The sequence below is a fragment of the Canis lupus genome, chromosome 28, assembly GCF_003254725.2.
Source record: "Canis lupus dingo isolate Sandy chromosome 28, ASM325472v2, whole genome shotgun sequence".
NCBI classification, from domain to species: domain Eukaryota; kingdom Metazoa; phylum Chordata; class Mammalia; order Carnivora; family Canidae; genus Canis; species Canis lupus.
Window position 1 is genome coordinate 41155213 of NC_064270.1, and position 16924 is coordinate 41172136.

The 16924-nt window shown below is 60.1% G+C and overlaps 2 protein-coding genes across 3 annotated transcripts in view; one reads left to right on the forward strand and one right to left on the reverse strand.

The window, feature by feature from the left end:
• Positions 1-16924, reverse strand: part of CALY (calcyon neuron specific vesicular protein) — a 150280-nt gene that overhangs the window by 48705 nt on the left and 84651 nt on the right. The gene's annotated exons all lie outside the window — the stretch shown is intronic.
• Positions 1948-16533, forward strand: MTG1 (mitochondrial ribosome associated GTPase 1). Of its 2 annotated transcripts, none has more exons than XR_003144354.3 (11): positions 1948-2171; positions 2876-2940; positions 5426-5530; positions 8696-8776; positions 9185-9241; positions 9751-9841; positions 11439-11500; positions 11978-12074; positions 12352-12459; positions 15698-15810; positions 16095-16131. XR_003144354.3 is itself a non-coding variant. In XM_025467745.3 (11 exons), exons 1-11 carry the CDS (start codon positions 2060-2062, stop codon positions 16226-16228), a joined length of 999 nt encoding a protein of 332 aa, XP_025323530.1. In that variant the 5' UTR covers positions 1965-2059; the 3' UTR covers positions 16229-16533. The 2 variants fall into 2 exon arrangements, 1 of the variants encoding a protein (XP_025323530.1); XM_025467745.3 differs by having other exon boundaries at positions 1965-2171; positions 12378-12459; positions 16095-16533.

The following is a 16924-nucleotide window of genomic DNA, read 5'->3' on the forward strand; positions in this document are numbered from 1 at the left end:
TCACTCGAGTGGTGTTGCGTGGACACCTGTGTTTGTGGTCCCAGGGCTGTGAGAGATTGCTGCTTCCCTCAGGGACAGTCATCTGTCCTGCTGGCATCGAGCCTAGAGCCGAGTCTGGGTGACAAAGATGAGCAGGGTGGCCGCTGCCTCTCAGTGGTGGTGGTGGGGCTGCGTTGTCCTCCCCCTGGAGCGCTCACCTCCTGGTCCCTGCGATGTTCAGTGCTGACAACTGGCAGGTGTCAGACCATCACAGCAGAGTTGTTTCTGTGTTGAGAACCAGGAGTGGTTGGAATTCGAGGAGCTCGTTTCCCAAATTCCAGAACGTGATCCTGCCCTGTGTTCAAGCTGAAACCTGACCTTGTTTATGTCTGCAGGGGGCTCAGGAGGGAGCAGTCTAGGGAGCAGGACTGCTGTCAGCATCGGCAAAGACTTCGTTTAAGACCTAGAGCACTTGGCCCCCAGAGCCTGGAGGAACAGGGGTTTTAGATCTGCCAGTGTGTGTGTGTGTGTGTGCGCGCTGCGCACGTGTGTGGTGCTGATGGTGGTGGTGTTTGTGGTGTGGGTGAAGTTTTTTACAGGTGAATAAAGAAAATCCGAGAAACGTTAAAAAAAAAAAAAAAAAAAAGACCTAGAGCACTTGAGGGCCAGCCGCGGTGGCGCAGCAGTTTAGCGCCACCTGCAGCCCGGGTTTTGATCCTGGGGACCCTGGATGGAGTCCGACGAGTGGCTCCCTGCATGGAGCCTGCTTCTCCCTCTGCCTGTGCCTCTGCCCCCGCCCCCCCCCCCCGTGTCTCAATGAATAAATAAAATCTTAAAAAAAAAAAAGACCTAGAGCACTTGAAAAAGGGGGGGATATTAGATAATGTAGGCTACATGTAAAATATTTGAAAATTATAACCAAGTTTGTAAAAAGGGGTCAAACAGTGGCAGGGGACGACTGAGGCATGCTACACTTAGAATACACCTAGGGACAAACTGGAAGATTTTATTTATTTATTAAAGATTTTATTCCTTCATGAGAATACACAGGAGAGAGAGAGAGGCAGAAGCAGGCTCCATGCAGGGAGCCCGATGTGGGACTCGTTGTGGGACTCGACCCTGGGTCTCCATCCTGGGTCTGGATCCTGGGTCTCCCTGGCTGAAGGGGGCGCTAAACCGCGGAGCCACCCGGGCTGCCCGATTTTATTTATTTATTCATGAGAGACCCAGTGAGAAAGGCAGAGGGAGAAGCAGGGTTCCTGCAGGGAGCTGGATGCGGGACTAGATCCCGGGACCCCGGGGTCATGCCCAGGGCCTAAGGCAGATGCTCAACCACTGAGCCACCTGGGCATCCCGAATTAGAAGATTTATTTTATTTTATTTTAATTAATTGATTAATTTTGTAAAGATTTTATTTATTCATGAGAGACACACAGAGAAGAGGCAGAGACCCAGGCAGAGGGAGAAGCAGGCTCTATTCAGGGAGCCCGACATGGGACTTGATCCCGGGTCCCCAGTATCATGCCCTGGGCCGAAGGCAGGCAGCAAACCGCTAAGCCACCCAGGGATCCCCCCGAATTAGAAGATTTTAAATGGGGGCAGCCCTGGTGGCTCAGCGGTTTGGCGCCACCTTCAGCCCGGGCGTGACCCTGGACACCTGGATCGAGTCCCAGGTCGGGCTCCTGCGTGGAGCCTGCTTGTCCCTCTGCCTGTGTCTCTGCCTCTCTCTCTCTCTCTGTGTGTCTCTCATGAGGAAATAAAATCTTAAAAAAAAAAAAGAATTTAAATGTAAAGAGCGTTAATGTATCTGAATTCCTTAAAAGAACGCTTAAACCAAGACTCGGCAGCGCAGGCCGCAGGTCGGCTGGTAGCCCCGCCCCTCCCCAGGCCCCGCCCCTCCCTCCAGGCCCCGCCCCCGCCCCGCCCCGCGCGTCCCCAAGGCGCCGTAGTGCGCACGCGCGAGCCGCGCGGCGGTGTCTGGAGGCCCCGGAACCGCGGAGTCGGGTCGGGCCGGGCCGGGTCGGGGCCGCGGGGAGTCCGTCCGGGAGCGGTTCCGCCGCCGCGCTCGGCACACGGCGCCATGAGGCTGGCCTCTCGCGCGCTCTGCGGCGTCGCCGGGGCCGCCTGGCGGGAGAGCTTCCCCCTGGGCGGGCGGGACGTGGCGCGCTGGTTCCCGGGACACATGGCCAAGGGTGAGGCGGGGGGCGCCGGGCCGGGTCTGCGTCTGCTCCGTGCGCGCCCCGCCCCCGCCCCCGGCCCGGCCCGCTGCTCCCCGCTGCCCCCCCCCGCTGTCCCCCGCCCGGCGCCCCCGCTGCCCCAGGCCTGGCCCCCCCACCCCGCCGCGCTCCGACCCCGCGGCCCCTCCCCCTCTCCCAGCCCGGTACCCCCCAGCCCAGTCCCCTTCCCGCCCCCCGGCCTGGTTCTGCCCCCCCAGCTGCGCCCCCGCCCCCCCGGCTGTCCCAGGCCCCGCCCCCGGCCCTCTGCTCCCGGCTGCACCCCCCCCGCCCCCAGCCCGTCCCCCTCCCCCCGCTCCCTGCCTGGTTCCACCCCCCCCCCCGCTGCCCCCGCCTCTCCTCGTCCTTGTCCGCGCCCGGGGCGACCCGAGTCCCAGCAAGTCCCAGCAAGTCCCTTGTGCCCCTTCACTCCCCTCTGCGCGCGGCGACCCGAGGGCGCGGAGTGGGCGCCGTGGGCTGCGGGAGGTCGCGCTGCGCGCCGGGCGTGGCGGGTGAGGGGCGCCCCGTGGGTCGGGCCCTGGGTGCTGCCCCGTGGCCAGACCGCGAGCGGCTCCCGGGGCCCCGGGCTGGACTCGCGGAGGCCCTCGCAGGCCCCGGCACGCGCGGCGTGGCAGCGGCGTGGCATCCTGCACGCGGGGCTCACGCGCCCCCCTGTCGCCCAGGGCTGAAGAAGATGCAGGGCAGCCTGAGGCTGGTGGACTGCGTCATCGAGGTGCACGACGCCCGGATATCCTTCCGTGACTCGGGGCAGAGGGGGACCGGGTCTGCCTTGTCCCTGGTTGGGAAACCCGGGGCATTTCTTGGGTGTGAGAGTGTCGGCGGTGGGTGTGGCGCGGAGGCGACTTTGGGGAGGCCCTAAGTCTCCCAAGTTTGAGGGCTGCTTGCCAGGTGCAACCACCTGCCCGAGGTGGAACCGGTTGCCAGTGGCCAGTGATTTATTAGTCAGGCCTATATAATGAAGCCTCAATAAAAAGCTAAAAAGACAGGGTTTGGAGAGCTTCTGGGTTGGCAAAATGTGGATTTGGAGGGAGAGTGGCACTTTGTTTTTGATGATTTTGATTGATTGGAGTTGGGAGGGACACCCATGCAAGGGCTGGAGGAGGGTGGAGGAGTGAGGATCTCAAGCAGGGCTCCACCTCCTGACCCTGACATCGCCACCTGAACTGAAATCCAGAGTTGGATGCTTGGGACGCCTGCGGAGCTCAGGGGTGCAGCGTGTGCCTCCGTCTCAGGCCGTGACCCCCGGTGTCCTGGGATCGAGTCCTGCATGGGGCTCCTGCAGGGAGTGCTTCTCCCTCTGCCTGTGTCTCTGCCTCCCTCTGTGTGTCTCTCATGAATAAATCAATAAAATCTTTTTTTAAAAGATGCTGGGCTCCCTCGGCCCCAGCGCCATTGGGATTGGGTGCAGGGTTAGAGTCGTCCGGGGCCTTCTCCCTGACCGGGCTCGGGACGGCGGGAGGCGTCCCTGACCGCGGCCTGGTCTCCGTCCTCCTGGGTCTGCTGTCCGCTCTGGGTCCGCTACCCTGGGGGCCGAGACCCCTCTCAGTTACTGGCATTACACGCAGTGGTTCTCAGCCCTCATTACACGAGAGTTTCTCTGGAGGTTTAAAAACCCTCTGGCCTGGGCCCCTTTCCAGACCAGTTCATCGGAGTGTGTGGTATGGGGTCCAGGCCCTGTGTTTTCTGAAGTGCCCACTGCTACCAGGTGGCATCTTTGTCTCCAGCCCCTACCTGGCGGGCCCTGGCCATCTAGTCCAGTCCAGTCCAGTCCAGTCCAGTCCAGTGCAGTCCAGCAGCGGGTCCTCTAGGTGGGGTCTGCAGCCGCCCGAACGTGCCGGCCCGCAGCCCGCAGCCCGCGGCCTTCTTCCAGGCCTGAGGCCTGCTGCTCTTGTTCCTCGATGAGTTTCCTTCTCGGACTTGGTTTTCACCGTGCTTGAGCCATGCTTGCTCAGATTCTCTGATGACGGCGTTGGGCTGACGGTTGTTACGAGCTCAAGGGTCGCGGAAGAGGGGCCGGGTTCACAGCTTCAAGGCTCTGGAACTTTTGGACTAATGTACCAAGTTTACTTACCGTAGGCTCCGCACGTCAGTTTGCGGGCTAGCCCTGCTGGTCAGTGTTTGCTGGCGCTCGTGTGTTGGATGATCAAAAAGGATAAACCTGTGGTTAGTGCACAGTGAGCGGACATCTGTCCTTTGGTTTCTAGACCGCTGAGCTTCTCTCCAGGCTTGGGGAGCCCTAGGCTGGGCAGGGACCCTGGGAGGAGGTCTGAGGCTTTGCTCTTCTGAGCTACACAGGATTGGTTAACCCTTGAGGGGACGGTGAGATTTGTAGAAAGTCCTTTCGTGTGGGTGAGGGCACGGCCTGTAACTGGCGTCTGGACCTGGGGTGTGCCGGAGGCTCGGGAGCTGCACACCAGGCCTCCACGAGGTGCAGCACCAGGGGGGGCTGAGTGTTCAGGAGACTAAAGCAAGGGCCTCTCCTGCCTGTGTTAGGGTCCCATCCAGTGGGACCTGTCCTGACCCCAAGGGTCCCTGGCTGAGGGTGGAGGGGCCTCACGGTGCCGAAGGAGGCAGAGCCTCCGGGAAGCTTGCATGGGGGACTGGCCGCTCCTAGGCGTGACCAGCGGGTAGCAGTAGTTTGAGATACACTAGTCAGGGCTTTACCGGATGCGCTTTTTTTTTTTTTTTTTAAAGATTTTATTTATTCATGAGAGACACAGGCAGAGGGAGAAGTGGGCTCCATGCAGGGACTCGATCCTGGGTCTCCAGGGTCACGCCCGGGGCTGAAGGCGGCACTAAACCGCTGAGCCACCCAGGGATCCAGACGCGCTTTTTTGAGTGCTATCATTCATTTTGAACTTGATGTGCCTTGGCAAGTAAACAAAGAGCAGCTAGAAAACCTTCCACCGAGCTTTGTGTTTTGTTTTTGCACTGTCGTTCCTGTTTGAGAAGGCACATGGAGCCCTGCTCTGCGTGTCTGTGGGGGTCTGTGGCAGCGATGGGGTCCTGTCCGCCCCCCCCCCCCCCGGAGGGCAGGGCCAGGGCTGCTGTCCTAGCGCCTGGAGAGAGGCTGGCTGGGGGCATGCCCCTGCGTGGAGACCGGGCTTCCTTCGGCTTGGTCCCTCCCGAGGCCGTGGGCAGTCTGCGTAACGAGACAGACGAAGTTTGTGGGCTGGTGAAGCGCTGAAGGAGTTTTCCCTTAACTCTGCCACATCCCACTTTCAGGCCGCAACCCCCTGTTTCAGGAAGCTCTTGGGCTTAAGCCTCACGTGCTGGTCCTCAACAAAATGGACTTGGCGGATCTGAAGGAGCAGCAGGTGAGGGTCCCCGTCCCTGATGCTGGCAGCACTCGGGCTGCTGCGCCCGGACTGCAAGCCGTCTCGCTGGTGGCCCACCTGGGCAGGCTTGCTTTGGCAAACAGCCCGTTGTTTGCGGAGGTATTCTCACATGGCCCCTCAGGATGACAGGCTTGCCTCCAATGTTTAATTTATGGTCCCAGTCAAATGGGCATCTCCCATGGGAAGTGGCCAGGCTGTAAGGCGGAGCCCAGTGTCCCACAGTGTGGACTCTGTCCCCGTGTGGCCGTGAGCACTTGGAACGTGGAATGATGCAGGAATGATGTTTATATCATATTTCAGTTTAATGATTTGCATTTCAGAAGTTCTGTGGGGCTGGTGGCCGCGTGTGCCTCAGGTGCCCTCACTGGCCAGTCCTGCACATCCAGTGATTTGGACGCTAGAAGGGTGGGGAGGCCCGAAGTAACTCCACAGCTCAGGGCCTTCCCAGGTGTCACAGAGGTACAAGAAACCTGAAGGTCTGGACCCGCTGTTCCAGCACGCAGCTCTGCTCTTCCTGCTGTGGGGGTCAAAGCCCTCCCAGAGGGCAGGTCCCAGACCTCGAGGATTCCGGCCAGGCTGCGTTCAGGCTGTTGGTGCAGTTTTATTTTTTTTCCGAGAATGCAATTTGGGCTTCTTTTTCTTTTTAAAAAGCTTTATTTTATTCATTTTAGAGAGAGTGTGCTAGAGAGAACGCAGGGGACAGGGGGGTGGGGGGAGAGGCAGACTCCCTGCTGACCATGGAGAGAGAGACACACACACACACACACACACACACACACACGCATGCACACGCACACACAACACATGGATGCTGAACCGACTGAGCCACCAGCGCCCACAGCTCAGATTTCTTTTTTATTTTATTTTATTTATTTATGATAGTCACATAGAGAGAGAGAGAGAGAGAGGCAGAGACACAGGCAGAGGGAGAAGCAGGCTCCATGCACCGGGAGCCTGACGTGGGATTCGATCCCGGGTCTCCAGGATCGCGCCCTGGGCCAAAGGCAGGCGCCAAACCGCTGCGCCACCCAGGGATCTCAAGATTTCTTTTAAAAAATTTTTTTTTAATTTTTTTAATTTATTTATGATAGGCACACAGTGAGAGAGAGAGAGGCAGAGACACAGGCAGAGGGAGAAGCAGGCTCCATGCACCGGGAGCCCGATGTGGGATTCGATCCCGGGTCTCCAGGATCACGCCCTGGGCCAAAGGCAGGCGCCAAACCGCTGCGCCACCCAGGGATCCCGATCCCAAGATTTCTTAGTTGATTAGGTCTGAGCTACTTAAACCCCAGCCACGGGCAGCCCCGGTGGCACAGCGGTTTGGTGCCGCCTGCAGCCCAGGGCGTGATCCTGGAGACCCTGGATTGAGTTCCACATTGGGCTCCCTGCATGGAGCCTGCTTCTGACTCTGCCTCTCTCTCTCTCTCTCTCTGTGTCTCTATGAATAAATAAATAAAATCTTAAAAAAAAAATAACAAAAAAATAAACGCCAGCCACAAGCCTCTGTCTCAAGGTTTCCAGGGAAACATCAAATCCTGAAGCCACAGGAGTCCTTTGTTCATTGAGAGTCCACAGGCCGGCACCTGGGGTCATTTAAAGCCTTCCTGCTGTGCAGATTTGTCCCAACCTCTGCTTTTACTGGCTGAGTCATAATCAGTGATTGCTTCTGCCCTTAAATGCTAATTTTCATAGAATGCTGGGTACTGAGGTGACCTACCCTGGGGACCTAGTTCTGTCTCCCCACATTGGGAGGTGCTCTCAGGTGCTGCTGGGGCAGAAGTCCCGCAGAGGAGAGGCAAGGCCCCCCGCAGCGGCCCCATGTCTGTCTCTGGGTGCCGGCTCGGGACATCCATCGTGGATTGATGCACTTCAGAGTGAGGCTCCAAATGTCTTTGTTGTGTGGCCTGTACCTTGATCTGCATCATCTAACGAATAATTAAAATATATAAGCAGACATGGGTCATCTTTTTAGGTCGGTAGCTGATCAAACAATATCATACTGGTTTTATTTTTATTTGTTTATAGATTTTATTTATTCACTCATGAGAGACACAGAGAGCGGCGAAGACACTGGCACAGGGAGAAGCAGGCTCCATGCGGGGAGCCTGATGCAGGACTCGATCCCGGGACTCTGGAATCATGCCCTGGGCCGAAGGCAGACACTCAACCGCTGAGCCACCCAGGTGTCCCCATACTGGTTTTAAAAAGTAGGGTTCCGGATCCCTGGGTGGCGCAGCGGTTTGGCGCCTGCCTTTGGCTCAGGGCGCGATCCTGGAGACCCGGGATCGAATCCCACGTCGGGCTTCCGGTGCATGGAGCCTGCTTCTCCCTCTGCCTATGTCTCTGCCTCTCTCTCTCTCTCTCTGTACAACTATCATAAATAAATAAATAAATAAATAAATAAATAAATAAATAAATAAAAATTAAAAAAAAATAAAAAGTAGGGTTCCTGCACTGCATTTGCTTCATGTTAAGACCAGTGAATTCAGGGACGTGTGGGTGGCTCAGTGGTTGAGCATTTGCCTTCCGCCCAGGGCGTGATCCTGGCGTCCTGGGATCGAGGCCGCATTGGGCTCCACGCAGGGAGCCTGCTTCTCCCTTTGTCTGTCTCTGTGTCTTTCATGAATAAATAAAATCTTAAAAAAAAAAAAAAGACCAGTGAATTCATACTTGCCTTAGTTTACATTTGGGCTTTCAAAACACTACATATACTTTGTGACTGGATTAGGTTCAAGCCTCAGCGTGCAGGGGAGCTAGGGTGTAACAAGATCAGCAATGGAGACCAGAGCTGTAGCACTTCACATTGGAGGGGGCTCCTAGTACATGGGGGTAGCCTGAGCCTGGAGAGGCCCTCATCCCCGCTGGAGCCTGGAGTGCATGGGGCCGGGCCAGGGCACTTCCCTCCTGCCCTCACCGGGATGCCAGGGACTCCTGTGCTCTGTGCTGCACACCCGCCCGCCTACTCCCTGCCTGCACCCTCCCCTCCCCGCCCCCCCACAGCCTGGCTCTTCTCCATCCTGCTGCTGTGGCCCTGAGCGCGCCTGGCCCTGTGGGGGTGGGGACCTCCCTCTCAGATCCTTGATTTTAGCATATCACACCACCCGTATTTGCATTTGGTATTTAAAATGGAAATCTCTCTTTCAGAAAATTATACAACACCTAGAAGAAGAGGGCCTGAAAAATGTTGTTTTCACCAACTGTGTAAGGGATGAGAATATCCAGCAGGTAGGCGCCCCTCCGTTTCACACTCTAATGCTTTTGCTTAAATACAGGTCAGAAATCCCAGAGATTATCTCATGCTCTCACAAGAAGCAGAGTTTTGGAGAGGATCCGTGGGTTCGCTGGGGGTCCTGGGGCGCCGGGCCAGTGTGCACTCAGGGGCCCGAGCTTCCACGAGCTGCTGGACGCTCTGGGGCCGCATTTTCTGCAGTGATTCTGAGGACTATTTCACTGGCTGACCTGCCTCTTTGTGGAAGGTGGCTGTGGTCACAGCTGCCCCCTCTGGGGGATGGCCTGCTCTCTGATGATGGGTGTAGGTGCACCCCCCCCCGCCCCGCCCCAGCTGGACCTGGGAGGCCACCGCCTCCAGAAGCTCAGGAAATAGCCCGATTCCGTGTGGTTTGTCCCTTGCAGGTCATCCCGATGGTCAGAGGGCTGGTGGAGAGCAGCCACCGCTATCACCGCCAGGAGGTTGGTCGTGGGCCCCGTGCTGTGGGATGGCCCCTCGCGGTGGAGCAGGCCCCCTGCGGGGCGCGACTGGCCCAGAACTCCTCGCCTGGGCCTGGGGCTCCCTGTCTAGGCCCTGGGGGGGGCGGCCCTGCTTCCACCCGCCTGTGCTGGCGGCAAGAAGGGTCGGGGTGGCCCTGCCGAGGTGGGCGGGGCCTCCACGAGGGTGACCTTCCCCTGCGGGGCGGGGCACGGGCCGAGGAGGCTCTGGGAGAGGCCGTGTGGGCGGGGCCAGGGCCGTGTGGGCGGGGTTTTGGACGCTCTGGGCGGGGCGTGGGTGGAGTGGGCGGGGCTGTGGGCAGGGTCTGGGCGGGGTCACGGGCGGTGTGGGTGGGGCTGTGGCCGGGGTAGGGCCGGTCTGGGCGGGGCGTGGTCAGACTGGGCGGGGCCAAGGGTGCTGTGGGCGGGGCGTGGTCGGTGTGGGCGGGGCCGCGGGCGGACCGTGACCCTGCGCGGCCGCTGCGCCCCTGCAGAACCTGGAGTACTGCGCCCTGGTGATCGGGATCCCCAACGTGGGCAAGTCCTCCCTCATCAACGCGCTCAGGAGACAGCACCTCAGGAAAGGTACTGCGGCCGCGCAGCTGGTGCGTGGGCCCTTCGTGTCCCCGGCGAGCAGCCCCCTTCCTGCGGCCCCGGGCAGGACGCCCAGAGCCACGCCCCCCGGCCCGAAGGGACCACCTGACCGCCTGGCGCCAGGTTGAACGCTGAGGCCGGGCCATCCTGCGGCGCGCTTCGTCGCACCTGTCTTCTCTCCTGGATGTGAAGCGTTAAGGGGTTTCCCGCGCAGGTGACCTTCGTGCTCTTTGGCGGTTGCCTCCTCCATCACCGAGGCGCCTGACACCTGTCCTCAGGTGCCGCAGCGTAGACCGACCTGGTGTCAGGCGGGAGGTGCGGGATGACCTGGGGGGCAGGCAGCTCGGGTGGCCTCCTCCCAGGCCGCCCTGACTGCAGCCGCTCTACTCCCCCCGTGCCTTTCCCTCTTCCAATAAGCGCCACAGGTCAGCACCAAGCGCAGGTCGGCTCCGCTGCACACCAGCGACGCGCGGTCTGTTCACTCACCCGGACCCAGCGCACACCCGGACCATTTTTTTTTTTAAAATATTTATTTATTTATTTATTTACTTATTTATTTATTTATTTTTATTTATTTATTTATTTATTTATTTTTATTTATTTATTTATTTATTTATTTATGATAGTCACAGAGAGAGAGAGAGAGGCAGAGACACAGGCAGAGGGAGAAGCAGGCTCCATGCACCGGGAGCCCGATGTGGGATTCGATCCCGGGTCTCCAGGATCGCGCCCTGGGCCAAAGGCAGGCACCAAACCGCTGCGCCACCCGGGGATCCCGGACCATTGTTTTAGACGGTGTTTTGGTGCTCGTTGCCGACTTGTCAAATCGCTTATTTTTTTAAGTTTATTTTTCTTTAATCATGGCTTTAAAAAAGATTGTGGCTTTAAAAAAATTGTGGTATTAAGTATATTCGGGGCTGTGCATCCACCGCACTATTTCTAGACTTTCCCGCTGCGTCCAACTGGAAGTCTTTAAACAATGACTGACGCCCTCTCCCCGGCCCCAGCCCCTCCGAGTCTGCTTGTCGGCAGCCGTGACGATCTGGTGCCTCACATGAGTGCATCTCACAGTGTCTGTCCTTTGGTGTTGGATATTTTTCGCTGAGCGTAACGTTCTCAGGGCCCATCCACGCTGCGGGCAGTGCCAGGATTTCCTTCCTTTTCAAGGCTGAAGAATATTCCGTTGGGTTTATAAACCAGCTTTGGCTTCTTTGTGTGTCCACTGATGGACATGTGTATCTCTTTACTCTTGAGTTGCTCTGGGCCCTCGGGGGCAGGTTTACAGGGTGCAGGGTTGGCGTCAGGGCCACAGGGTCAAGGCCTGGGGGGAGGCGGCTGGTGTGCTGAAAGGAGCAGCTCCGTTGGGACCTCCACGGTCAGGCACTTGCCTGCCTGTCCCTCGGCAGGTCTCGGAGACGAGGTTTGGTTCCTGGCTTGAAGCGTCACTGCCGTGACCTACTTTGGAGCCAAATTGAATCAAGCTCACGTGGGCCTCTGTCGGTTTCCATGTGTCTCACTTCTCATTCTGCAGCTTGTCTGCCAGGCTTTGTGTGTTGACTGCATGTGACAGCCGCGTTTCATCCTGCAGGAAAAGCTACCAGGGTGGGCGGGGAGCCCGGGATCACCAGAGCTGTGATGTCCAGAATTCAGGTACAGTCCTTGGCTGCTGGGTGTAGAGCTCCGCGTGCACACGCCTGGCGCCTCCTGAGGGCTGTGGGTGGCCTGCCTGCCTCGTCCCGCTCCATTCCCCGAGTGCTTGCCACGTGCCGGGCACCGCAGCACCCTTACCACAAACCTGTGGGAGGGCGTGCTCTCACCCTGGTGAATGCATGGGGGAGCCTGAGGCCTGCCCACGGTCACACCGAGGCACACTGTCTCGGGCTCTGCTCAGCCTGTCCACGCTTGCTCTTTTCGCCCTGGGAGGGGAAGACGGGGGCTGTTGGCGCCTGTTGCTTTGATTTATTCTCCAAACTCAATGGGAACTGATCCTGTGGGGAAGCCGAGAGCTTCCTGTAAGGGAGGAACCCATCAGGACGGGGCCCCAGGGCCTCCTCGGAGCCTCAGTGCAGGGCCCGCCCTACAATGCCTGGGCGGAGTGGCTGCCCGACCTGCCCACTGTGTGCACAGGTCTGTGAGCGGCCCCTCATGTTCCTGCTGGACACTCCTGGGGTGCTGGCCCCTCGCATCCAAAGTGTGGAGATGGGCCTGAAGCTGGCCCTATGTGGTAAGTGGGGGGGTTTTGAGGGGGGCCGCCAGGCCTGGCGTGGGGGGCCTCCCTTTCTGGATGTGGCCGTTGCAGATGCTTCAGGGCTGTGCTGGGCGAGCAGGCCAAGCAGCCTGTGCGGCCCTAGCTCCCAGCTGTCGCTGGCCCGCCACCGCCCTGGCTCCCACTCCCCACGGCCTGGGGAGCACCTGCCTTCCTCGGTGTACTGCCGAGGCAGAGCCAAGGCAGAGCCGTCAGGCCCGGGGCCTTGGAGAGCCGATGCCGGGCTGGTTTTCAGAGCTCACACTGGCCTCCTGGTCCCAGGAACCGTGTTGGACCACCTTGTCGGGGAGGAGACCCTGGCCGACTACCTTCTCTACACCCTCAACAGGCACCAGCTCTTTGGGTGAGTGCAGGGTGTGGGGCGGCGGCCGGTCCTCTCTCTTTCCTCCCGTGCAAACATAATTAGGGGACGTAGCAGCCTAAGGCGTTTAGACGAACTTTGCACATCACGTACGGCCTGACACGTTTGAGTGTCACACAGTCAAGAAAACCCTGCAGTGTCCTGTGTGTGGGGCGATCGCTCCTTCTTGCCCCTTCCTTCCCCCATTTTGCAGAGGGGTCCCCAGACCCCGCACGCCACACCCTGGTGACCACCCGCCTTTGGTCTGTCGCTCGAGTTCTGTGAATGGAGTCACACGGCCTGGACGCTCTTGTTGGGTTCCCTGCGCTCAACGTGACTGCTTTGGGGTTCCTGCGCATTGTGACGCGGGTGGCTCCTGGTGGCTGGCACGTGCTGTCCGCGGTACAGACCGACACGTCCGTTTGTCGTCACTAGGATGAGCTGGATGTTTCCAGGACGTCTTGCTAGAGGTTCATCAGTTTTGCGGATTTCCACCAAGAACCAGCTCTCCCTTTCATTGATGATGACCGTTCGACCTTTATCATGCTCCTTTGCCGCCTTTCCTTCTGTTTCTGCCGTCAGTCGTTGACAGGGGGTACCGAGGTGTCCACTTGTGACTGGTCAGTCTGTCCCTGCGGCCACGTCCGTCCGCTTCGTGTATTCAAAGCTCCGTTGCAAGGCGCGCGGGTCATCGTGTCCCCGATTTGATGCCGTGGTCGTTCAGAACGGCCTTGACCCTCCCCGTGCTCTGTTCTGACGTCTGCCTCGGCTGGTAGGTGCCCAGTGACTCCGGCTTTGGATGGTGTCCAAGCGCTACATCTCTTTTAACCTTTTGCTTTAAGCATATTTGTGTCTTTCTATTGAAAGTGTCTTTCTCACGTACAGACGGCGAGGTCTTGTTTTTCATCTAATCTGACCATTTCTGTCTTTTATTTCAGGTCTTTGGGCCGTTTACACGTAACGGGATGATTGACGCTGGGGTTAAATTTGTCGTCTTTCGGGAAGGGCACCAGGTGGCTCCGTCAGTGGAGCGTGTGCCCTCAGCTCGGGTCGTGGTCCCGGGCCCTGGGGTCAAGCCCTGCGTCGGGCTCCCTGCCCCTCGCTCAGGCTCCCCGCTCCCTGCCCCGCCGTCCTGCTGTCTGGGCCTCCTGTCCCCGCTCCTTCCGTCTCCTCTGCATCTGCCTGCCAGTCTCCCTCCCCTGCCCCTCCGTGTCTCTCTTTGGCCTCTGGTGCACTGAGTGGACACTCACGATGTCCCCGCGTCCCGTCTCCCGGCTCGTCATCTGTGGCTTCTGGAGGCTGTTGCCTCAGCGTTTGAGGAACAGCCGTGAGCGCCAGCCCCTTACGGTGGGGCGTCTCCATTCTTCTCCGGGTCTTCGGGCTTTTATTGTTCAGTGTCTTTTTAGGTATTTTGTAAACCTGAGGGAGACGGAGACTTCAGGTCTAATAAACCTCTGCCCTTTCCCCATCACCTTAGCGTTGGTGGGCGCGCCCGTTCCGTGTGCGTCCCCTGGGATGTCCTGGGATGTTTGTCGTGGGGCGGGGATGCTGCTGCTGAATTCTTTCCGATTGGGGTGGTTTGCAGGAGCCTTTAGTTCACGTTTGTGTTGCAAAGCTGCCCCGCACCGGAGGTTCTAGATGGACCGCGGTTTTCTGGAAGGATGTCATGGCGTCGCGTTGTCACCCCGTGGTCTCTGACGGGTCATCAGTCATGTTTGTCTCTGTTCCTCCTGCTGCTTTAAGAGTTTCTCATCAGGCTTCTGAGCCTTTTATGACAACAGGCCCGCGATGGTTTCCTTGGTGTTTTCCTCGGGTTACGGTTTGTGGGGTTCTTAGGACTGTGGCGTTGTAGCTTTTATCAGATTTCCAGTCGTGATTTCTCTGTTTTCGGTTCCCGCCTCCTCCATCCTCCGGAGTGTTGGCCCCGGCTGCTGCCCCGCGTGGGCCCACCCCTGCGCCCCTGCGTGTCGACCTGCCCGTGTCTCCCGGCGTGGCTCCGCAGTCCGACTGGGACCGTGTTCCCATCGTCTCTCCACTTGGCCTCCTAACCACGTGGAACGTGGCCGCAAGAAGCGGTCTGGTGTCTCTTCCGCTAACCTCCCCCCCTCCCGCCTGCCGGGACTTTGAGCACCAGGTCTCGTCCTCACGACGGTCCTGCTGTGTGCTGGGTGGAGTTTGCCCGATGCCAGGCTCCTGGAGTTCTGTCTGGGGGCGGCGGGATCTCTAAGCTCCTGCACAAGCTCTCGGGCTTTGCTTGGGACGGTCGTCTGCCTGCGCCCCGTCCACCTGCTCGCGGCGCTGCGTGAGCACTGGCCGTGGCCCCTCCTGGCCTCTGGCTTCAGAGAATGGCCTCCCTGGCTGGCGAGGCTGGCAGACTTCTGGAACCCTTCCCTGGGGCCCGCAGCCTGATGAACCCGCGGGCTCCAGGGTCTCCAGGTGCCACGTGGGCAGTGGCAGGGGCCTGTCCACATTCTCCACGGCTTTGATGTGTGGGGCTGAGTCTGCTCAGGCCTCTGTGGCCCTGCAGCATTTCTGGAGTTTGCAGAGTCTCAGCTGTGTGTGAGTGCGGTGCTGACCCGGAGGCAGCCCCCCGCTCGCCAGGACAGAGCACCCTGGGGCCGCCGGCCACCCTTGGCCTTGGGGTTCCCACGCCCTGACACAGGCTCCCCGAGGCCCGCGGGGGGCTGGGCCAGGTCTTACTTTCTGCGTGGCTGCGCCTGCCCTCCCCGGTACACCCCGAGGTGGGTGACAGCACCTCCCCTGCCTGTCGGGAGGTCCAGGCTGCAGTGATCCGGCAGGGGTGTGGGTGCAGCTCCCGGGGCTTGGGGAGAGGCTTGGACAAGGCTGGTCTCCTTCAGCCCTGTGGGGTCGGACGCATCCGGCCGGGTGTTGGGCCTCTCCTATCCAGCCGAGGGCCCGTGACCCGTGGCACGGGGAGGGTGCGAGAGCCCCCGGCCGTCCTCAGCCGTGGGGGGTGCTGTCATCCTGTGCTGCTCTGGGGGCTGCAGATGTGCCAGGCCGACCTGTTCAGGCCCTGGAGGAGCGGGTGCTGCTGACGCTGGCGCTCACTCCTGACCGTGGGTGGCTGTCTGGAGGCCGTGGGCCTGCTCGGGACTGGGGTGGACGATGCAGCCTGAGGGCGGCTTGGGACAGGTGGTCATGGCCAAGTGGGAGGGTGCATGTCGGCGGCTCTGGGGGGCGTCCTGGCCTGGCTCCCTGCCCTGAGCCCTGGTCTCTGTAGGTACGTGCAGCATTACGGCCTGGACGGAGCCTGTGATGACATCACCCGTGTGCTGAAGCACGTGGCGGTGAGGCTGGGGAAGACCCACAAGGTGAAGGTGCTCACAGGCACAGGTGAGCCGCGGAGGCCCCCCGGGGCTGCAGCTGTGGGGACATGGTGGGCACAGCTGGCTGCTCTGGGAACGGGGTTTCTGCAGAGGAGGGGGCCGGGCGGCCCTACCTTGTACTGGGTACACCCTGCACCCCCTCCTCCGGGGAGGCCTCCCGAGGTCCAGGCACCTCTGCCCGGGCTCCGCAGTGCCCACCACCAGTCCTTGGGGCCGCGCCGGGAAGGGTGCATGTGAACCCTGGGCTTGCGCTGCAGGACGGCCCTCCTCACGACCCTCTCGTCTCCCCAGGAGACGTCAATGTCATCCAGCCCAACTACCCCGCGGCAGCCCGCGACTTCCTCCGGACCTTCCGCCACGGGCTGCTGGGCCCAGTGATGCTGGATAGGGACGTCCTGCGGAGCTCGTCCCGCGCAGACCCCTGAACTGGTCCCGCTGGCGGGGGCCTCGTGCCCGCCTGGCCCTTGGCACCCGAGATGTGGGACGTCCCAGAGCTTCACAGCCAAGGACTGGGCGCTGGGATCCCAGGAGCTCTGCGTGGTCGTTGTAGAGTCCACGCGGGGCCCCACCCAGGAGGGGGCCGGGCCAGCTGCCGCCCACAGGGCCTGCGCCCAGGGCGGCTGACCTCAGGGCTGTCCCTGCCTCGCACACGCCAGGGATCCCTTCAGGAGACGCTGACGCTTTCTTAGGAGGTCAAAGTACAATCTGTAATCTAAACATTTAAAAGGTCTCTGTGCTGGCGGCTCATTCGTGCGCCTCGCACCAAGAGGCACGGGAGGTGAACGGCTTAGTAAGTGGGGCTCCTGCATCAGGTCCTTGGGTGTTAGTGTCCTGGGCCCTCAGGAAACCAGAGTCTGTTTGCCAGCAGGGTGTTTATTTTACGACACGACTGACACATGGACACGAATGGACAGGAGGTCCCCAAGTGGCTGCGGCGCTGGTGCGGTTGGCGGGGACTCCCGAGCTGCTCCCCACCGCCTGTGAGCACCTTCCACCCGATAGGCTCGTGGGGCGCCTCCCCGGGAGCTGCACCTGCCGGCCTGCACCCAGGACGGCGCCCAGGCTGGGCCCAGTCAGGGCTCTGCCCCTTGTGTCCAGCCAGGCGTGGCCTCCTGGAAACC